This window comes from Rhododendron vialii, chromosome 2a (assembly GCF_030253575.1).
Source record: "Rhododendron vialii isolate Sample 1 chromosome 2a, ASM3025357v1".
Classification (NCBI taxonomy): domain Eukaryota; kingdom Viridiplantae; phylum Streptophyta; class Magnoliopsida; order Ericales; family Ericaceae; genus Rhododendron; species Rhododendron vialii.
Genome location: NC_080558.1, coordinates 44396781 through 44414969, shown reverse-complemented (window position 1 = coordinate 44414969; position 18189 = coordinate 44396781). Strand labels below are relative to the sequence as shown.

The 18189-nt window shown below is 39.3% G+C and overlaps 2 protein-coding genes and 1 non-coding gene across 4 annotated transcripts; 1 reads left to right on the top strand and 2 right to left on the bottom strand.

Moving 5' to 3' along the window:
* The first annotated feature begins 986 nt into the window (after positions 1–986).
* Positions 987–1058, top strand: TRNAD-GUC (transfer RNA aspartic acid (anticodon GUC)). The gene has a single exon. It is a non-coding gene; the product is annotated as a tRNA-Asp (tRNA).
* A 1359-nt stretch (positions 1059–2417) lies between these two features.
* On the bottom strand, positions 2418–7456 carry LOC131315645 (uncharacterized). Of its 2 annotated transcripts, XM_058344823.1 has the most exons (4): positions 7252–7456; positions 6937–7066; positions 4112–5920; positions 2418–3054 (listed from the first exon to the last, which is right to left on the bottom strand). In XM_058344823.1, the coding sequence occupies exons 3-4, from the start codon at positions 5903–5905 to the stop codon at positions 2725–2727; spliced, it is 2124 nt and encodes a 707-aa protein (XP_058200806.1). In that variant the 5' UTR covers positions 5906–5920; positions 6937–7066; positions 7252–7456; the 3' UTR covers positions 2418–2724. The 2 variants fall into 2 exon arrangements, with proteins under 2 accessions (XP_058200806.1, XP_058200807.1); XM_058344824.1 differs by having other exon boundaries at positions 6937–7456.
* Positions 7457–10818: 3362 nt separating this feature from the next.
* LOC131315648 (uncharacterized) lies at positions 10819–17102 on the bottom strand. Its single transcript, XM_058344827.1, has 8 exons — positions 16670–17102; positions 16288–16350; positions 14784–15542; positions 14525–14659; positions 13919–14002; positions 13235–13294; positions 12540–12626; positions 10819–11305 (listed from the first exon to the last, which is right to left on the bottom strand). Exons 1-8 carry the CDS (start codon positions 17033–17035, stop codon positions 11036–11038), a joined length of 1824 nt encoding a protein of 607 aa, XP_058200810.1. The 5' UTR covers positions 17036–17102; the 3' UTR covers positions 10819–11035.
* Positions 17103–18189: the final 1087 nt, after the last annotated feature.

Here is an 18189-nt window from a genome sequence, read left to right as displayed (position 1 = left end):
CTGAAGCCTGTGGTCTAACCTCACTCGAAGCGCGCCTCACCCTTTTTTCCCCGTTGGTAGAAATCATGTTTATTCTTACTTTGTACCTGAAGAACAGTAGTAGGAATTCTTTGTTTGGTTGGCAGGTCTTGCGAAGGGAATTGGCCTCTTTTCCGGCTTTGTACTAACATTCGATTTTTTCAGTATGAAAATTCAAATAAATAATTTGTTGGATATGCATGGGTGTGCAAACTTTATTGAACTTTTTACAGAAAATAAGTCATTGGTTTGGGCCAACAGGTTAGAAAATGTCAAAATCTCGAAAGAGCGTCAATATAGTAAAATCAGATTGTAATGACGTAGCTGGTCACTTGAAGTCTGGCTTCATAATGTGACTTGCAATGGTTATGATCAGGGTGAAAGAAAAACCGACGGACCGAGAAAACTGGCTGATTGGTTTGGTTTTCGGTCGGGATAAGGGTGGGTTTGGTTTGGCTTTGGTTTGGACCGGTTTCGGTTACCTGGAAATTTCTCCGAACTTAACCGAACTGATAAACCTCAAAACCATACCGATTTGGATTGATCAATCAAAGCCATTCATCTTAAACCCCCCCAAAAAATAACAAACCTTAGCTGTCCATCTCAATCTCAACCGCTCATTTCAATCGTAACTGAAAAAACCGAACCACTCCAAACCGATTTCGATCCAATGTTTTTTTTCGGTCTGGTTCGGTTCCCGACTACATTACCCTGAACTGTATAGTTTGATCCTGAACACCCCAAAAACCGAACCGACCAATTTTCACCCCAGTTATGACCTTAACAAAAGCACTATACGGCTTTCCATATTTTAAACCAACCAAAAACTGTCAAAGCCGTGAAGAAAGAGAACATCACAAATAGTAGTAATTGATTTATCAAGATTCTAATGCGTCTGTTGCGATAACCAAAACAAATTCACATCTACAGTATTAAATATCAAACCGTTGGGCCTCTCCCTCAACAAAGTCGTTGTAGTATAGTGGTAAGTATTCCCGCCTGTCACGCGGGTGACCCGGGTTCGATCCCCGGCAACGGCGCTTTTTCTTTTTCTAATCATCTCTCTCTCTCTCTCTCTCTCCTTGTTGTCTCTGTTCACATGGTATAAAAAGACTACCCTCACCGCTAAACATCTCCCCGTTCGTCTCGGCAATCTATAGTTCGGATTTAAAAATAATAATTCACGAAAAAGTTTCTCAAAATCCGAATTGTCCAAAACATTTTTGAACCGTGAAATTGAAAGTGGTGAAGAGGAGCGGTGAATGTTGAGCGGTGGACGAAGACTTTTAGTAATAAATACTCCACACATCAAGACTCGTGTACTTCTTCATGTAATCAGGTCTACTGCTCTCGTGGGTTCCAATTGGCATTGACATTCAAAATGACAATGTTTTTAAATACTCCTACTAGAGTTGGGTTTCGTGGGAGTACCTTAATTTCTGGGTTGGAAATGAGAAAACCAATGGCATATTCCTCCTCCTAATGCTACCTCTCAAAATTTACTTCTAACATAAGTGTTTGCTTTTCCATAACGTCGCATGTTCGAATTCTAACAAAGCCAAATATTTTAAACCAAACCTTGGGGTCATTGGTAGGTTTGTTCGGTCGTTAACTTCGGAGCCCCTAAAATTGATCAAAGTGAGCTCAAGATGACCCTGAACGTTGAATTACCCAAAAAGAAAGAAAGAAGATGTTTCTGCTACTGCTACTGCAACTTTCTTGTTGGGAGGGAAGATTGGATGAAAACCACAGTATCAGAATTCTCCTTCTTTTTGTTCTCTTTCTTGATTAGTAATCCCAAAGGACTCGAAATTGTTATTCGATTCTATCGACGCTTTTTTTATAAACTTGAAAGATCTAATTTTTCGAATTGGTGAAAAATTCCTTAGATTATCCACAAACATACTTTATTCTTAATTCAAAAAATGTTACTTATGTAACTTATGAGGCAAAATCTTCTGTGCCGAGAGGTTTTTCGGCTGTTGAATTTAGAACATAACAAAAAAAATACACAATTTAACGACCAAAAAACCCCTTGGCACAAAAGCAAAGGGGTTTTCGGGACAGAGAAGATCGGACCCGTGACATGCCAGAAGGGTTAGCTTCTTGAAAACCATTAGTCCATGTCACAAACAAGTTCAATCTTTCTGCATTCAAGATGATTATGACAATCTTCAAAATGATCCACAAAAGAAAAAAGAACGAGACAGACCGTTTTCCATTTACTACAAGAATGCAAAAACTGGTGAGAGCTAGGAAGTGATCTTTTTGCCCTAAAAACATAAAAATGGGAGCTTTACAGTAGCATTCCCAGGTGCCCATTACCCGCAAAATACTTTTGTACATGTGCACAAAGCTCCCGCATACATACTGCCTACGAGAGAGAGTGATCTGGCAAGTTTATAAACAGGATGATTTCTATTATTTCCACTAAACACTTTACCAATGAAAAAGTACAAAAAAAAAAAACAAGTGAAAAGAACCACAATATCTCAAAACTTGAAGGATTACTTCATTTCCTTGACTATTGCCTAACCTTATGAAATATGAACAGTATTTTGTGTACATTAAACTTTCCTAAAAAGGTAAAAGTAAGAACAAATCGTGTCGGCTCCCTAAAGAATCACGGTCCCTGCATTGTACAAACTTCACAAACTAATCACTGTCTCTCCTTTGCATCGTTAAGCAAACTAAAAGCCCTTGCACTTACACCCGAGCAATTGGAGAAAAGGGTGGGTTGGGTTTAAACGATGGTGGGATTTCTTCCATCTTCTTAACGACTTTTCTTTCTTCCTCCTTTGCAATTGCCTCAATTATGTTTTTAACTTCCTCCTCAATGAACACTCTAAGCGGATTGCATTGCAAGGATTGTTTGTCTCTCTCCCACCTGACGGCAGATGAGGCTTCTGTACAATGCAACATAGCTACGCAAATGGAGAACGCTTGTAACGAGGATAACTTTGCATGGAAGTCAACTGAATACCGTCCCTCCTCAATGACTTTCATGGTCAATGCCGGGGTATATTCTTTTGCTCCCTGCATAATGTAGGATGAAGTAACAGTTCGTGAGAGCCTAATTGGGGCTATTAAAACAAACTTCAAATTGATATCGATGTTGTACGGATACAGGTACATGTGTTGAGTGTGGGTATGTGTCTAAGCGTCAAGTTCATCTAGACCGTATTTCTTTGGACACAAACACAACTTGGTATACATATATCTTTTCTTCCCTGTATTTTCTTGGGTTCGTGGTGTTTGAAAGTTGGCATAAACAATTTCATGCACAAAATGGGAGACCTGTGCATAACTAGTGCTAGTACTAGTACTAGTAGTCAATCGTATCCCTAGCGACAATTTGTTAGTTGGATATGAGCTACATGTGTCAGCCGCATTACTCATACCCCAGGATACATCTCATACATGTATCCAAGTGTCGAGTGTTGGGATACTTGCACACATTGAGAAAATTGCATGTAGCATAGCAAAAAAAAAAAAAAAAAGGTAATATCACCAGAGTTGTAATTCCTCAGTCTCTTTAAGTTTTCCTTCCTCTTGGAAAGTGGGGGAGACGAAGGGTTAGACTCTTATGGCAACTTCCAGTCATCACAACCAAAAGGGCTACGACTGCTAAGAATTACTTCATAAAGGTGGTTTTCTCCAAACTACTTTGGTCTAAGATGTGCAAATACAAATATTGCAGAAGATTATTTGCATTGACTGGTACTTCATTTCTGGAGGTAATCTTCCGAGGAGTAATAAAACATGTTGCTCCAAATTATGAGAACCAAGAAAGAAAAGGATAAACATATTACAATCAAGTGGAACTAAAGGATAAACATATTGCCTATAAAAGTCATTCAAATCACCAGAAATAAGAGATAATAACCAAGTGTTAGAATGGTCAGTCTGAGTTGTTAGTGACCTTAACTGAGAAGAGCACGGTAAGAAGACTGTCAACCCAATCACCATATATGTGCACCAGGCCTTTGTTTCATTTTTGCATAAAAATGAATTAAATTCCGTGTCTTATATCAGCTATCTATTAACAAAGCTGTGGCAAAACATGTTATCAGGCCTCAGATGAGAAGTATACCTGAATGAAAAGTTCCAAAGGCTCCTGATTTTCAGCATTCTGAATACCGGGATTGCCAAAAACAGTAAGTGGGCAACCCATATCCCAACCACCACACTCACAGCCTCCACCTAACCTGAATCGATCAAGTAATGGTGAAGGACCACAACTATCATTACTGCCCAAACTATGGTTTCCAGAAGTGGTGACCACATTTACCTTTGTGGGCCTAGAGCAATCAGGAATCCCTTCCTTTTTACGCTTATGCGAAGAGAGATCAAGTAAATTTCGATGTAGTTGATCGCTCATGGCATCCCCTCCCTTGTATTTCAAACTTTCCCTCTTTCCAAATGGGACTTGTATGACAATAGCTGCTATTTCAAGACCTGGATGCAAATCCGTAGGTACCCAAGGGCGTGGAGTCGACGAATCAAAATGGGTACTTTTGGTAGCATGTTTTTGTTGCAGATTGAGTTTTGATTCATCGGCAACATCCTCTAATTCACGAGTTCCACTAAATGAACTTGGATTAGATACCTTGGGTGGTTTAGCAACATCAGGGGACTGGTTTAGGTTTCCTTGCACAGCATCACTTTGTCTTGCGCGAGCAACATCATACAAAACAAACTCTGTCACCATATAGTTGTCAAAATCCCCAGCATCTCTTAGCTCTGTACATAAATAGCAGGACACTTGCATCTGTCCCATTATTGAAGACTCTTTATTTAAATCTTTCAATCCCCATCCACTAGCATTACTCTTCCTTCTGTTGTGAAGATTGTGAAAAGTGTACACCCAATTCAAAGCATTCTCTGCTTTCCACCTCCGGGTTACAAAAATGTCTTCTGGGAACTTTGAAGTGAACTCGAAAAATGGCACCCCTTGTTTGTTTTCCAACTTGAGGTAGCCATGTAAGTGAGCTGGTGAACATGAAACAGCTGAATTAGAGACATCTTTTTTAACTGACTGAGGACTCAATTCAACACTCTGCGATACGTTTGAGAAATCATTCAATAGAGATTTCTGTAATGTCTGGCTTCTCTTGATGCTTGGAGGCCGAGCTGGTGGAAGCCCAATAGAACCACCCGTAGAACCCAAAGGACTCCTCTGAGACTTGGATTTGGTGAATGGATCAAACATCTTTCTGAAAGGGCTGAACCGAGACTTTGAAGAATCACCTTCCGATGGAGAAGGTGGATGGGGTGGTGCCAATTTAGAAGATAATGACTTGTGGAAAGTGAGAGAACCTTGTCTTTCCTCAAGCCCATTACCATCATTAGTAGGACCAACAACTGGATCACATCTGAACTTTGGATCCTCTATTTTCTCCCTGTCAACATTTTCAGCAGAGATCTGTTCTCTGCTATTTAAATCCCAACCGGTTTCCAAAAGCACATCGGATGAGACAACATTATCCTCATTGATTGCACACAAAGAATCAAAAATACTGGAGGGGAAATTGATGGCATGGCTTCCGGATAATTCGATTTTAGTCCTACATTCCACATCTTCACCCTTATTCATCATCCTTACCTCTCTAGAGCTTTGATACACAGAACCACGCTTCAGTACTTCCTTCCTCTCGACCCCAGAAGTCCGAGATGGAGTATTTTTACAAGACGAACTACGATAGCGGCGGAAGTTGATCTCCTTGATGTTCTCCTCTAAGGTCAATAAACCATTTGTGCAATTGGGTTTTCCTTTACTGCTGCTTTTTTCTACTTTCGAAGGATGCTGCGGAGGTGGAAGAACAGTTTTCGGGCTCCCTCCAACTTTACAATATTTTTCAAATTCCAACTCCATGTCTTGTCCCATATGCAAATCTACAACCTAGAGAAAACAGTAAAAGGGCAAACACAGATCATTAACTAGAGGGTAGAGAAAAAACATTTTAAGTATTCTTCTTAATAACACTGAACACAGATAATGGTTTTCTTTCAACAAAACTGTGGGACACCAAATATTTGGTGTACGCTAGCACACGGTTACTTACCAAAAAAAAAAACACTGAATACAGAATCAGAATTAAACTGCGAATTAGATACGAAAATGATCTGCTAAATACAGTTCCTGGACCAAATTCATGGTAAAGCACAGAGCTTCTCCCTCGAAAAAACCCCAAAATGAAAGGGTTTTTTTTTGTTCCAACTTAAGACTTGGAGGGATCTTGAAACGATTCTACTTCTAAGAATAAAGCCATTAAGATGGAAGCAAAAAATAGAAAATCATAACCTGCAATATGGAAATGCAAAAGCCATCTATAAACGTTAAACTAGCCCAAATTTGCAAGGATAAAGGACTATAAGTCTATATGTTTACAAAAAAAATACATTAAAAAGCCCATTTTGTTGTCTAATTTGACACTATAGGCAACTTGGTGAATCGCATTATCGAAGAGACCAGTTAAACTCACAAGTGCTACACAAAACAAGATCTAACAGAATAGCCCCTAATTAAATGAACACAATTCAATCACATGTACTTGTTGTGAACTGAATGCACTGACCATAATCCCTACCCATTTGCTCGAATCGGAGGAAAATGTTGTAAAGCAACCTAACAAAACTTCAAAATCCAACTTTAACTTAATCTTCTTCACTTGAAGCAGTAGTTAAAAGACCTTATATTCAGCCAAAAGCAAATCCATGGACCCTACTACTAATTAATCCAAACCTTGAGAACAGAAGAATTTCAACAAGTAATTGCTGATACCATGAAACCAAATTCACAAAAATGGGTACTAGAGCAATAAAGATAGATATAATCATTCAAGAAACAATCTTTGTACACACTTGCATTCTAAGCCAAAAAAGAAATGCTACAAATGCTCGCGAAAATGGACATACCCCACTAGCTAGATCTCAGTGAAGTGAACTCAAAGAAATACCCAGCAAACTGTGTGCAGAACTAATCATATCTTTCAATCTCTTGAGCTCAAAGTCTTCATCTTTTATTCTGAACAACCAGTTCCTTCATCTGAAAATACCCATTTCACACTGGGATTAATCAGTTAAAGAACAGTACTCAGCTGAGACAAAAAGAGGTATAGATGCGTAAAAAGAGGGGTTTGGATCATTAAAATACCAATGTAAAGGAAAGTGATAACAAATACAGAGTACATAACAAAAAGAGAGTGGTAGGGCTAGAGAGAGAGAGCATGCCTTGTTGGGAGAGAGATGATGAGGGTTGATAGACAGAGAGCTGCCAAGGCTCTGTTCATGTCCACTAAAAAAGCCATTTCCATTCACACTCATATCATATTGGTTGGTTACTATACTGTAGTTTTTTGTAGGAAGGTATGTGTCCTGCTGCTCTTTCTCCCTCTCTCATCTGTCTCTCTCTAACTTTTCTTTTTGACGTTACCTTCAAGGCCAGTGCTTTGAACACTCCTTTGGATGCCCAACTGCGAAAAGACAAGATTACCCTTAAGAGACAACTGTTCAGATGCATTTCCAGGGGCATTTTGGGTACTTTGCTGGCTCTGCTAAGAGATTACAGTAAAGAATCACTGACACAATTTGATTATCTTAATGTTATGGGGAATCTGAATGTATAAATTTCTGTTTGCTTTTTCCTACAATAAGTGTTTGTTATAGTTTACTAACATTTTAACAAGATTCCAACATTGAATAGTGTTTTGATACTATCACCAACCGGCTGGCTTAATGAGTGACTATTTGGAGTTTTCAGTTCAATGCATTAGTTAAAGAAAGTATCTAAAACGAGAAATACTACAATGCACGATACTATTTGGGCGAGCACGGTATGCACTCATTGAGTCGCTTCAAATTCATAACGTTTTTGCATAGAAACTCGTAACTTATTGTGTGACTTCATAGCATTTAAGGAAAGATTCACAACATTCATAGAAATGCATAATAATTTTACGAATTTAAATTTTTCATAATGAAAGTATATCCAAATGCTATGAATTGCTATTCAAAAGTTATTACTTCAAGACTGATGTTATCTATGTTTGTGCTAGATGTTAACGAGTCAAAGGCTATTCAAAGGGTGAATAACAACGTACATACCCCAATAAAAGGTGTATTGTAGCATTCCCCTCTACGAATGCAATGAGATCGTAGTTTTGTTCTTGCATAACTATGGTAAGGTTTCCTCCACATGACTAAATGTAGTGGTAACCGAAATAGTCCAAAAAGATGTATGGAGCAGTCTATCTGTATATGTTCTTTCGAAATAAATAAAATCTCAATATTGGATGAGAGGTCCTTTTATAATTGCATCATCCCCTAGTCCGATTACATTCACATTTAACACCCCAAAGATTTGAAAGTATGGTTAGGTTTCGAATTGACAAGTATGCCCATTATGGGTGACATTCAACCTATTGCTTGATGATCAATACCCTACCAGTGTTCACCATGGTCTTGAATGGAGTCACAGGATGAGTGGAATTTGTTAAATATTGATTGGCAAGAATTATGAGTAAGGAATTTTTTTTATACCATAACACCCTCTCGTATTAAGTGGGTATCATGTATGTGTAGATCTCACTTCATGTGAGAACGCCGTTACGGTAATCGTGAAATTGGAGAAGATTAAATCTAGATTAGTTGAGGAAAACACATGCATCATAATTACCTGTCAAGTACTTATCAAATTTCGTAAATCGTAAATTAATGTGGAGAATTTCTATTCCCGAAAAACTGCTAGACTAATCTCCCTAGAAAAACTGTCCGAGCAATATCACCCAGCTTACGAAGTGAGTTTTTTTTAAATTTTTTTTTGAATTTTTGCTCTAAATATAATTGATTAACCGGAAATGCAATTAATAAACAAGTGAAATCTAGTGACAAGAACACTAATTAATAACTGGTCATTTTCCTCAGGCGAACTAGGGGATGGTGCTGTGCACCCGTCGCACAGCACGGTGTTGTGCGGCATCCAATCTGTCTGTTCGGCAATTTATTGATCCAAATCTTATCTCTACCTTGTAACAGCCGAGCCGTTTGTTGCTGAGATGAAATCTGGACCATGAAATTGCCAAACGGATAGCTCGATGTTATTGGTTTTTTTTTTAATTGATCCAAATCTTATCTCCACCTTGTAACATCCAAATCTTATCTGAACACTAATTTATTGGTTTTTTTTTTTTTTGCAGTGGTCGATGTTCTCGAAGAGTATTAAAAATGAATGAGTTGGAATACCAAAGCGAACCTGAAAGGGCTTGCAAACAGGCGGGCTGCAAATGAGCTGAGCTTTGTCGGGCTTGAGCTTGGCTCGTTTAATCAAGCCAAGTCTCCCTTAACGAGCCGAGCTTTCAACGAATGAGTCGAACTCCACTCGGCTCGTTTGCGAAATGAGCTGAGCTGAGCTCGCGAGCTGCTCGGTTCATTTGCAGCCTTGGGCAAAACTTGATTTTTTAAGTCCACGAAATGGACCGGAGAGGATCCATTTAAAAATAAAAATAAAAAAATTAGAAAAGGTTCATTTGAGTGAAGGACAAAAAGGTAAATGCAAGTGCATGGGGTTTGGGTTTTAGGTTTTGGCGGGATGGGTCGTGGTTCACATCGACCCCACGGAGCTTCCGATCCCAACACCAACATTGGGAGTGCACCCGCAGATCACGTGCTCACTGCCCAGCTACTGAACCCTTTTATTACTAGTCAAAGCTACTAAGCTATTGAAATGCTGACCAAATTTCTAATGCAACTTTGACCCATAACATAATAGTACTACTACTACCCAAATGTTAGAGCCAAATTGATAAACTAATGCAACTTTGACCCACAGAAGATGATCACTAGTTTGCATCAATGCCAGTGTTTTCAAAGCTCTAGGCACGTCGAGGCACCATGATCCCTTGGAGGCTGGAGCCTAGGCCTGTGTGTGTTGATGTGCCGCCAGGGTCCCCTGGAGCCTAGGCCTGTGTTTCATCGCTACGAGGCCCAAGTGTAGAAACAAGCTAGGATTCTGGTATAGGCAAAATTTTCAACGTAGGCAAATTTACTCAAGTTTCAAATACCATAGGTGTATTAAGATATAGCATCCACATCTTCAAATAAGTCCGATACGAACAAAAGCATGACAATCCGTGAAAAAGGAAAAAAGAAAGAGAGTCGCAGGCGTCCAGCATTAGAGTAATTAGTAGTAATAGTCTCGGTGATAAAGAACAAAAAAGAACATTGAAGGAGAAGAAAGAATAAAAATCTGAGCAGCTGATGTACTTCTATAGTACACAGAGAGCAGACCAGAGCAGAGAAAGAAGAAAAAGAATTACGAGTAGAAAACAGAGCAGACAAGAAGGAGAAGAAGAAAATCGAGAAGTGGAAGATCAAAAACAAAGCAGAGGAAGAAGAATAATAAGGAAGAAGTTAACTGGAATGGAACAAACTCGGCGGACCGTGAGGCGAGAAGTGAGGCACGCACTCAAGGGCCTCAATTGCGCTTCATGTACAAGCGCATCGCCTTGGGGTGTTGGTGCCTTTTAGAACACCAATCTACGCAACAACTCTCAAAACAAAACAAAAAGTTACAACTCTTAAAGACACTCCTTCGACCAAAAACGGATTGAGATCAAAATTTTGGAGGATCCACAACTTGTCATCCGAATGGTAATTCCCTGTACTGTCATGTAGTTGTCTGGGGGGTGTTTCCCGACAATTTCTGAAGATATTAGACTGATGTGCAAGAGGCTAGATATTAGACTGATGTGCTAACAAAACATAGGATGCATAAGGTCCAGAGCAAAAGACGTGAAGCTATAATTCCAACCACGGATTTACTCATGAAATCAAGAAGGCAATGCCGTATACCCCGCTAACGAAATACTTCCGACCTCCCAACTTTACACCCTGAATCTCCCAAGGTGCAGTTAGATGGTTAGAGCATCATACACTACATAAAGATCTGTACAACTGCAGACACTATTAGCTATATGCACATGAAGAAACCCTAAGGAAGTATTGACACAGTAATAAGCTACTCAGCATCGTCGGTTCTAGGCTTGTTAAATGATTTCTGGGTGTCCAAAACCGGCATATAGGCTTCGGTTGTCTTTCTGAAAACATCACCGCCGGCAGGATTATCAGAATCCTTAGGGCTGACCAACTTCTTCTCAACATCTTCAAACTTGGCAGTCGCCCATGGTGCGGTACCCACGCTCCTGACAGTACTCGGACCGTCGATTGTCAGCATTGATGCCTCGTCTCTAGAGGCATACCAAGTATGGCCGCAAGCTGTACACTCCAACTACAGAAAAACCAACCAAAAAATGACAACAAAAGATAAGTCAGCGGCAACCAGAAGAGATGGATCCTCAATACCGTTTCCAGGATTTGAGCTTTTTTTTAACTAAACCCTGTTTTAATACAGTTCAAGGAAAATCTTGATATACTAAACAGACGGCAAATTATAGTCTCCTTTTCCAAAGAAAGAACAGAAAAATGAAATGAAACTGCCAAAGCCAATGCATGAAACCCTCTCTAAATCCAGAAATTCACCAACCAAAACAAATCCTTTCTACAAGATTGTTTCAGAAAATAGAATCCAAGACACTGACCATGAGATCAAACATAAACAAACAAAAATCCTAAATTTAATGTAAGAGATATAATGCAAAATTCCTTTTATCTTCTCTTTTGTAGCGGGTGGAGTTAATAGGTTGAAAGGCTATAATCAGCCATAGATTTAACTTCTGGATGCTGCTTGTTAAAGCAGGTGGTGATAAATGGAAAAATCTATGCCTAATGAGGAGAAGGTTCTTTATTCAACACGGCCTCATTCTTTTTAAGTTCATGTTCTAAGGTTGTTCCGGGTTGTTCTGTGACAGTTTGGTTTGTCTTTTTAACCCATCTCTTTTCTTTTTAGCGGTTGTATTTGGGTTGTGCGGCTTGTTCCCTTTAGCACTCTTTTTTCAGTAACTACCCCTTTAGCACTCTATTTTAACGCAATCTGTCTTGGTGTATAATCTGCACAGTGCCAGTTAATCAATACCCGTCACCCATGCCCAGTTTCAGGAGGGTGATTCAATCAGCAGTTACAATTTACACCTCACTGGCTTCTCAGTTCTCGCTTCTGCACAATTTAAATTAGGACTGCTGATACGAAATTCAGTTCTTTGGCATGCAACATTGCGAGTTGAATAGACAGGGGAAAACATTGAGGACTACTTTTTCCTCTGAATGCGTTGCTTTCTTGAAAAAAAAGAGACATTTCCTGAATAACATGATCACATTATGACACAAATCCATGCATCGTGAACGTAAAAAAGCATGGTGAGAACTGATGTAATACATTTCTTATGGATTTATTACAGAGCTTCAAGCCCTTAAACAAATCCATTATTAGCAGCATTCATTATGAGAGATCATTTTGCACCAGTTCAACCACATAGATATACTGGCATTTGGTACAGCTTATTCATGGTAAGAGAGGAGGTGACAACAACCAAACTTCCTAAAGAAGAGGGAAAGAATGTAAGAACCTGATAACGTTCTCCATGTCCAGCTTTAATGATATCTATTACACCCACTTTTCTCTCCATGCATCTCTTGCAGCGAGCATCAGTCATCTGTTTCAAGAGTTAAACAAGTAACTAACCATATATCTAGTTTGCTAACTCACAATATCCCACAAGAGAAAGACTTGTGATTTGCACAATCCTGCTTAAATAGGGATGCAGTGAGTATGCAATGCACAGCATACTATCAGCAAATGAGACCCCGATGTCCAACGAAGGAATACAAAAAACATGCCTCAGTTTGAGTTTGGAAACTCAAAGAGAGTGCACTGAAATTGTTTTGTATTTAGTAATTACCTCTTTGATTATGCTGGTTTCTATGGTCTACCCACTTACATACATGACTCAAAATACAGTGAGAAAGCTTACTAACTACAACTAATATTACTGAATTTTGCCAAGCAAAAAAGTGAGAAAGCTGATTATTTAATCATTATGATACGGATTCCATATTGCCAATCGCGGGGAAGAGTCCTCCAAAAGAGTAATGAGATCAATATATCTGTAGCCACGTGATATGCTAAGCTTCAATCTATGTCTACTCATGTCGTGCATTTCTTTATAGGAAGTTGCATCGTCCAACACTCGTTACTGTCAAATGCTTGAAAATTTTCTTCCACGTTGAAGAATAGCACCAGATGGAGAGGGAAAAACTATACCTGCATGCGCTTTGGCTCATCAGGCTCCTTGCTTGCTATTTCCTCTGTAGTTAAACCCTCCTGGAAAAAGTAAATGAAAAAGTATAAGTATGTTTTCTTTATCTCGTAACAACCAAGCACAAACACACACACACACACACAAAAAACCAGATTGTAAGAGCATAAGGTGTCACAATTTATTTTGATTACTACTTGTATGCCTGCTATTCAAGGAAGTCACAACTATTCAACGCTTAGAATTATCTAGAGTCCCAAACGAATTGAACACAAAATATTGCAGTCAACACGACACTATTTGCTCACATTAGTCCCAGAAAAAGTTATGGAAAATAGTTCCCAATTTTATCATAAACCTAAAAGAAAGGTAAGTGGCAGGGCCCCCCTTTTTTGTAGTGGTTGCGAGATGCAGTTCTTGGTGGTAAGGACACAAAGGAATTGTCCTGAAGGTGTGAATACTACACGTTTTGTTAAAATAAAGCATCATAGAGATAAATGGTCATAAACAGACAAGGAATCTATCTGGTATTGAGCACATTTAGGAAGACTTCGCAACTCTCTTTAGACTGCTCAATCATGTGTAAAGAGCCACCAATTCTAGAAATAAGTACAGACCGTAGAGCTGCAACTAGAGGCCAATCATGCCCGAAAACCAATTCCAAGAAGCACATATAATAAAGAGGATACCTTCAACTCGTTAGGTGACATGCCAAGTATTTTCGACGGTTCCAACTCTCCATTCAGTATACGTCTCGTTAATAAAGCATTGCTCTGCCAAGTGTTCAAGAAAGAAAGGGAAAGAACAAATATAAGACGTCACAATCCCAGCACATGTATAATGAAGAACGACACTTGACACACACAGCATAGGAAGAATTCTTATATAATCTACATATGCTGACGATTTCTTCCCTCTGGATACTAGAAATCAAAAGCTCTCTGCTCTCAAACATACCAAACAGAGAGGCACAAAAATAAAAAATTTGCCCGTGTCGGAAGCCTGCTTCCAAATCAGACATTAATTGATATGTGTTTCAAGACAACTCCGCTACACTGAGCGGCAGTGCATGTGTTTGAGAGAAACCTCTAGTTACAAACCATTGTGACTCTGTAGACCATCCTGCTTAATTTAATGACAGATAAGAAACCCATAGGGATGCTTTTAAGTGAGTTTTCAGTCCATTCCATTTATACATAACAACTACAATGACTGCGATAACAAAACTGAAATTCAGAGAGGATCATGATTCATGCATGTGTGACACATACTAGACAGACAGTGAGCCAGCTAACCTTGAGATTGAAGAATAACTGCCTCATCTTTTGGTTATATTTCTGAAAATCTGAGGAAAGCGCATCATGCGAGGCTTGCTCAAGGGCAGTTACAGCGCGAACAGCAGCATCTGGCCATACAAAAGCAGTGCCTCCCTGTAAAATGCAACCAAGACACAATGAAATATCTGCCATCTCTGATCTCAAGTTCATAGGATACTACTATATTTGCGATGCAATACAATCATGCCAAAATCAGATGAAAAACCCCAATGCTCACAATTAAAATCTTCTCTTGAGATCCATTTGCACTTTTTGAGCAACTGTCACGTGCCTGATCAATGCCATGAGATCCGCCTTTCTCCTTATCATCAATCTGCCCATTGTCCACCGAACTGAACCCAAGTTGAATTCCTTGTAGAAGTTTATCTAACCATTTGTCGCGGTGTGTTTCACCAGTAAGGGCTTTAAATTTTGCTAAAATGGTGTAGTATTCTAAATCTTTATTATTACTTTTAACACTCCCTGGGGTTTCCGCTTTTAGAGATTGACCAGACTTCGTGGTTGTCTCATTGTCCCTTGAGACATCAAGAGGTGAAATTTTTGGTTTTCGCATCAGTCTGTTATTCTTCAACCGATCTTCCTGATCAGCAACTGCATCGTCTGTCTCAATATCAGGAAGATCCCCCAGTCTTGATAAGGTTTTCTGAACAAGAAGATCGATTTCATGTTGTTTGTTGTCTTCATAGTCTTTGTCTGTCAGCTTGAACAATCTCCTTTGTTCGGTGTCATACACCTTTTGCACAATAAATCCAGGATGCTGTTTGCGACTGGGGATCTGTTTGTTACGTGGGATAAAATGTGCCACACATTTGTGCATCACAGACTCTGCTGGAACCTCGTCGCGATGAAAACTGTAAAAGAGTTCTCTGGCATCCCTTGATTGCCAGTTGCCCCCTCCCTTTTTTTCTGCCTCCTCAGGACGGTAGAACCACTGTCCAGTTACCATCATGGATCCATCTCTTTTCTGACTAACATCCTATAAAGAGGCACCAAAAAAAACCCAACATAGGAGGAAAAGAAGGAAAAGAAGCATACAAAGGTGGTTTAATACTGTGAACTACACAATTTAAAAAAAAAAAAGTGCAATGCCACAACAAATTAAGTGTTGCCAAAAACTTATAAGCCTTGTACAATAAGGATGTCATCAGGCTCATGCCACAACAAATTAAGTGTTGCCAAAAACTTATAAGCCTTGTACAATAAGAAGGTCAACAAAGCCTGTTGACATCCATACTCAAAAAATTCTCACTTGATTCAAGGACAAAGAAAAGTCGGTATGGGCCTGATTTATAATATCAGAAAATGAATTCGAAAAGATTCCAGCCTCATGTAACCCGCTCTCCAGGGGTGGACAGACTAGAATCAGAGCATCCTTAGATGGAAATGCTTCACTGCCCAACCCTAGAAACTCCAGTTCCTTGAGATCAAAACAAACTTGAACATTTGAGGGCACGCAGTAACTCGATAAGCTATGTTAGAAAGAAAGTAATTCCTCTTTCATTATACCCATTATGTATCCAACTCAAATGAATGAGAACCGTGATGTGCTAAATTATAGAAACCAACTTCTTGTATGTAAATGAAAGTTAGGAAACATCCAGAGCATGTGATCACAACTTGTTGACATGAAAAGCAATGAACCTACTCAAGCCACAGATACAATCGGGAAACACTTCGAAGAACCATTGATAAACAAGGAGAGTAATTGATATAGCGATTACCTTAATAATCGCCACATAAGGCTTTTGATTTTCTGCCTCGGGAACTAAAAGCACAGGATCTTCCTGCACAAAACCCGCACAAAGTACCGCGATGGATAAGCCAAAAAGTATGATAAAAGCATGAAGAAATATGGTTTGCCACCTTTCAAACATCCAAAATGAAAGTATTGTTCAAATGCAACACACATTGTGCGTGTGCGGGATCGCAAGCGTGAAAACATCTTTCAAAAAGATCCCAAAGCAAGGATTGAGTGTGCAAGCGCAGAATAAGGATTAAGTGACCAGAGAAATGACCTAATCAAATTTATCGATTACGAAACAAGGTTTATTTCCTATTCCGTTTGACCCAAAAAAAATTCGAAAGAAGGGGGAGGTGACTCACGAGATCGTATCGAAGCCCGTCGTACTCAAAAGCGTCGTAGTGGTTCCGCCTCCCTTTACCCTTGCCAGAAACCCTAATAACGTCGCCGATCGGCTTGGCATCCTCCTGCACCTCCTCCTCGTTATCGCTTGCAGGCTTCTCTTCTTGTACTTCTTCTACAGCCTTCTTCTTCTGCTTCTTTCTCTCTCTGTCTTCTTCGTCGTCGTCTTCGTCCTTGTTGTTGAGCTTGAGCTTCTTCTTCTTCCTCTTCCTATCGTTCGGTTGCTCTTCGTCCGTCGTCGGTGAAACTGAACGCGGTGCCCGCGGCGGCAAGTCGTCCTCGTCGTCGCTCGTTGCCACCTGCGCGAACCGTCTGTTACCGCCCATTCTCTCCCTCTCTCTCTCTCTCTCTCCAGTATTCGGTTAATTGGGTTTTTGGGAAATGATTTTTGCCCCGAATAGAATATGCGTACATACATGAATGTAGATACAGTGCGTACAAACCAATTTGGGACCCGTCTCGGGTAAAAAAATATGATCCGAACCACTTTATTTTGTTCAAAATAATATGTGTTGGCTCCTTATCAAAAAATTCTACTTAATTGGATATGGGTAAATGCATTTACAAAACATCACTTTCTTTCAAAATCTCAAGAGCCCTGCACAAATCATTTTGAACGAAAGAGTGACTCGAATAATTTTTGTGGGATCCGAGACGGATCAAAATCCATATATACGTGTTGTAGGTACATTGAAAGAAGTATGTACCTATACCTCTATAGGGCGCTTTGCTGTACAGAATCTCCAAGTCAATCTTTACAGGATTGGGAAATCGTGTAGGGTGGAGTGCCTTAGATTGTAATACTGACGCGGCACATGGGATTAAAATATTATTTTAATGTGAATTGTTGATTAATGAGATCGATAGCTGTACGCCGTACTGTAATCCTTGTAGGCGCTTCGCCCTATAGGATTCCCAGGTGTTTTTGCATACACCTTTTATCGTTTGAGCATAAGAACACAATTTTAAAAAACATAACTTCGGACGCCAGTCACACAACTGTATCTAACGCCGTTCAATTCGCGTGGTCTCACACGCATCAAATGGCTTCCAACATAGTTGCGTCTCCCAGTCGTGTTTCTAGACTTTTTGCTATTGTTTTGCACTTTTTATTTTTATGTAGGTAAAATTACCAAACTGTCTTTACTTATTACTCTCTTTGTCCCAATTCTTTTGTCTCTTTTAAAAGTCCGTATCACTTTTCAATTGATTATATCTTGCAATATATAATATTTTATGTGATTTTGAAAACACCGTTTAAAAGAGCTCATTGAGATCTATCAAATAAAATCTATATTGCATATAATCAGTATTATCAATTAAAAGTTATAGTTAGTTTTTTAGCCAGTATTAACGCACTTATCACAATGAAGGGTAATTTTGTCAATCTCTGATAATAAATAGTAACGCAAAAAGAATTTTAGAAAATAGTGTAAAAAGCATTTCCCGTATTTGGGCTATTGTTTGCCCAACCCTGTTT

Bases quoted from the DNA above. Each gene is read 5' to 3' on its own strand.
- LOC131315645 (XM_058344824.1), bottom strand. From the start codon at position 5,905: ATGGGACAAGACATGGAGTTGGAATTTGAAAAATATTGTAAAGTTGGA. The intron at 3,055-4,111 runs GTATACTTCTCA...TACATTATGCAG, and splicing joins CTTTGGAACTTTTCATTCAG to GGAGCAAAAGAATATACCCC.
- LOC131315648 (XM_058344827.1), bottom strand. From the start codon at position 17,035: ATGGGCGGTAACAGACGGTTCGCGCAGGTGGCAACGAGCGACGACGAG. The intron at 14,003-14,524 runs GTTAGCTGGCTC...AACACTTGGCAG, and splicing joins AGTTATTCTTCAATCTCAAG to AGCAATGCTTTATTAACGAG. The intron at 11,306-12,539 runs GTTCTTACATTC...GTTTTTCTGTAG, and splicing joins GACATGGAGAACGTTATCAG to TTGGAGTGTACAGCTTGCGG.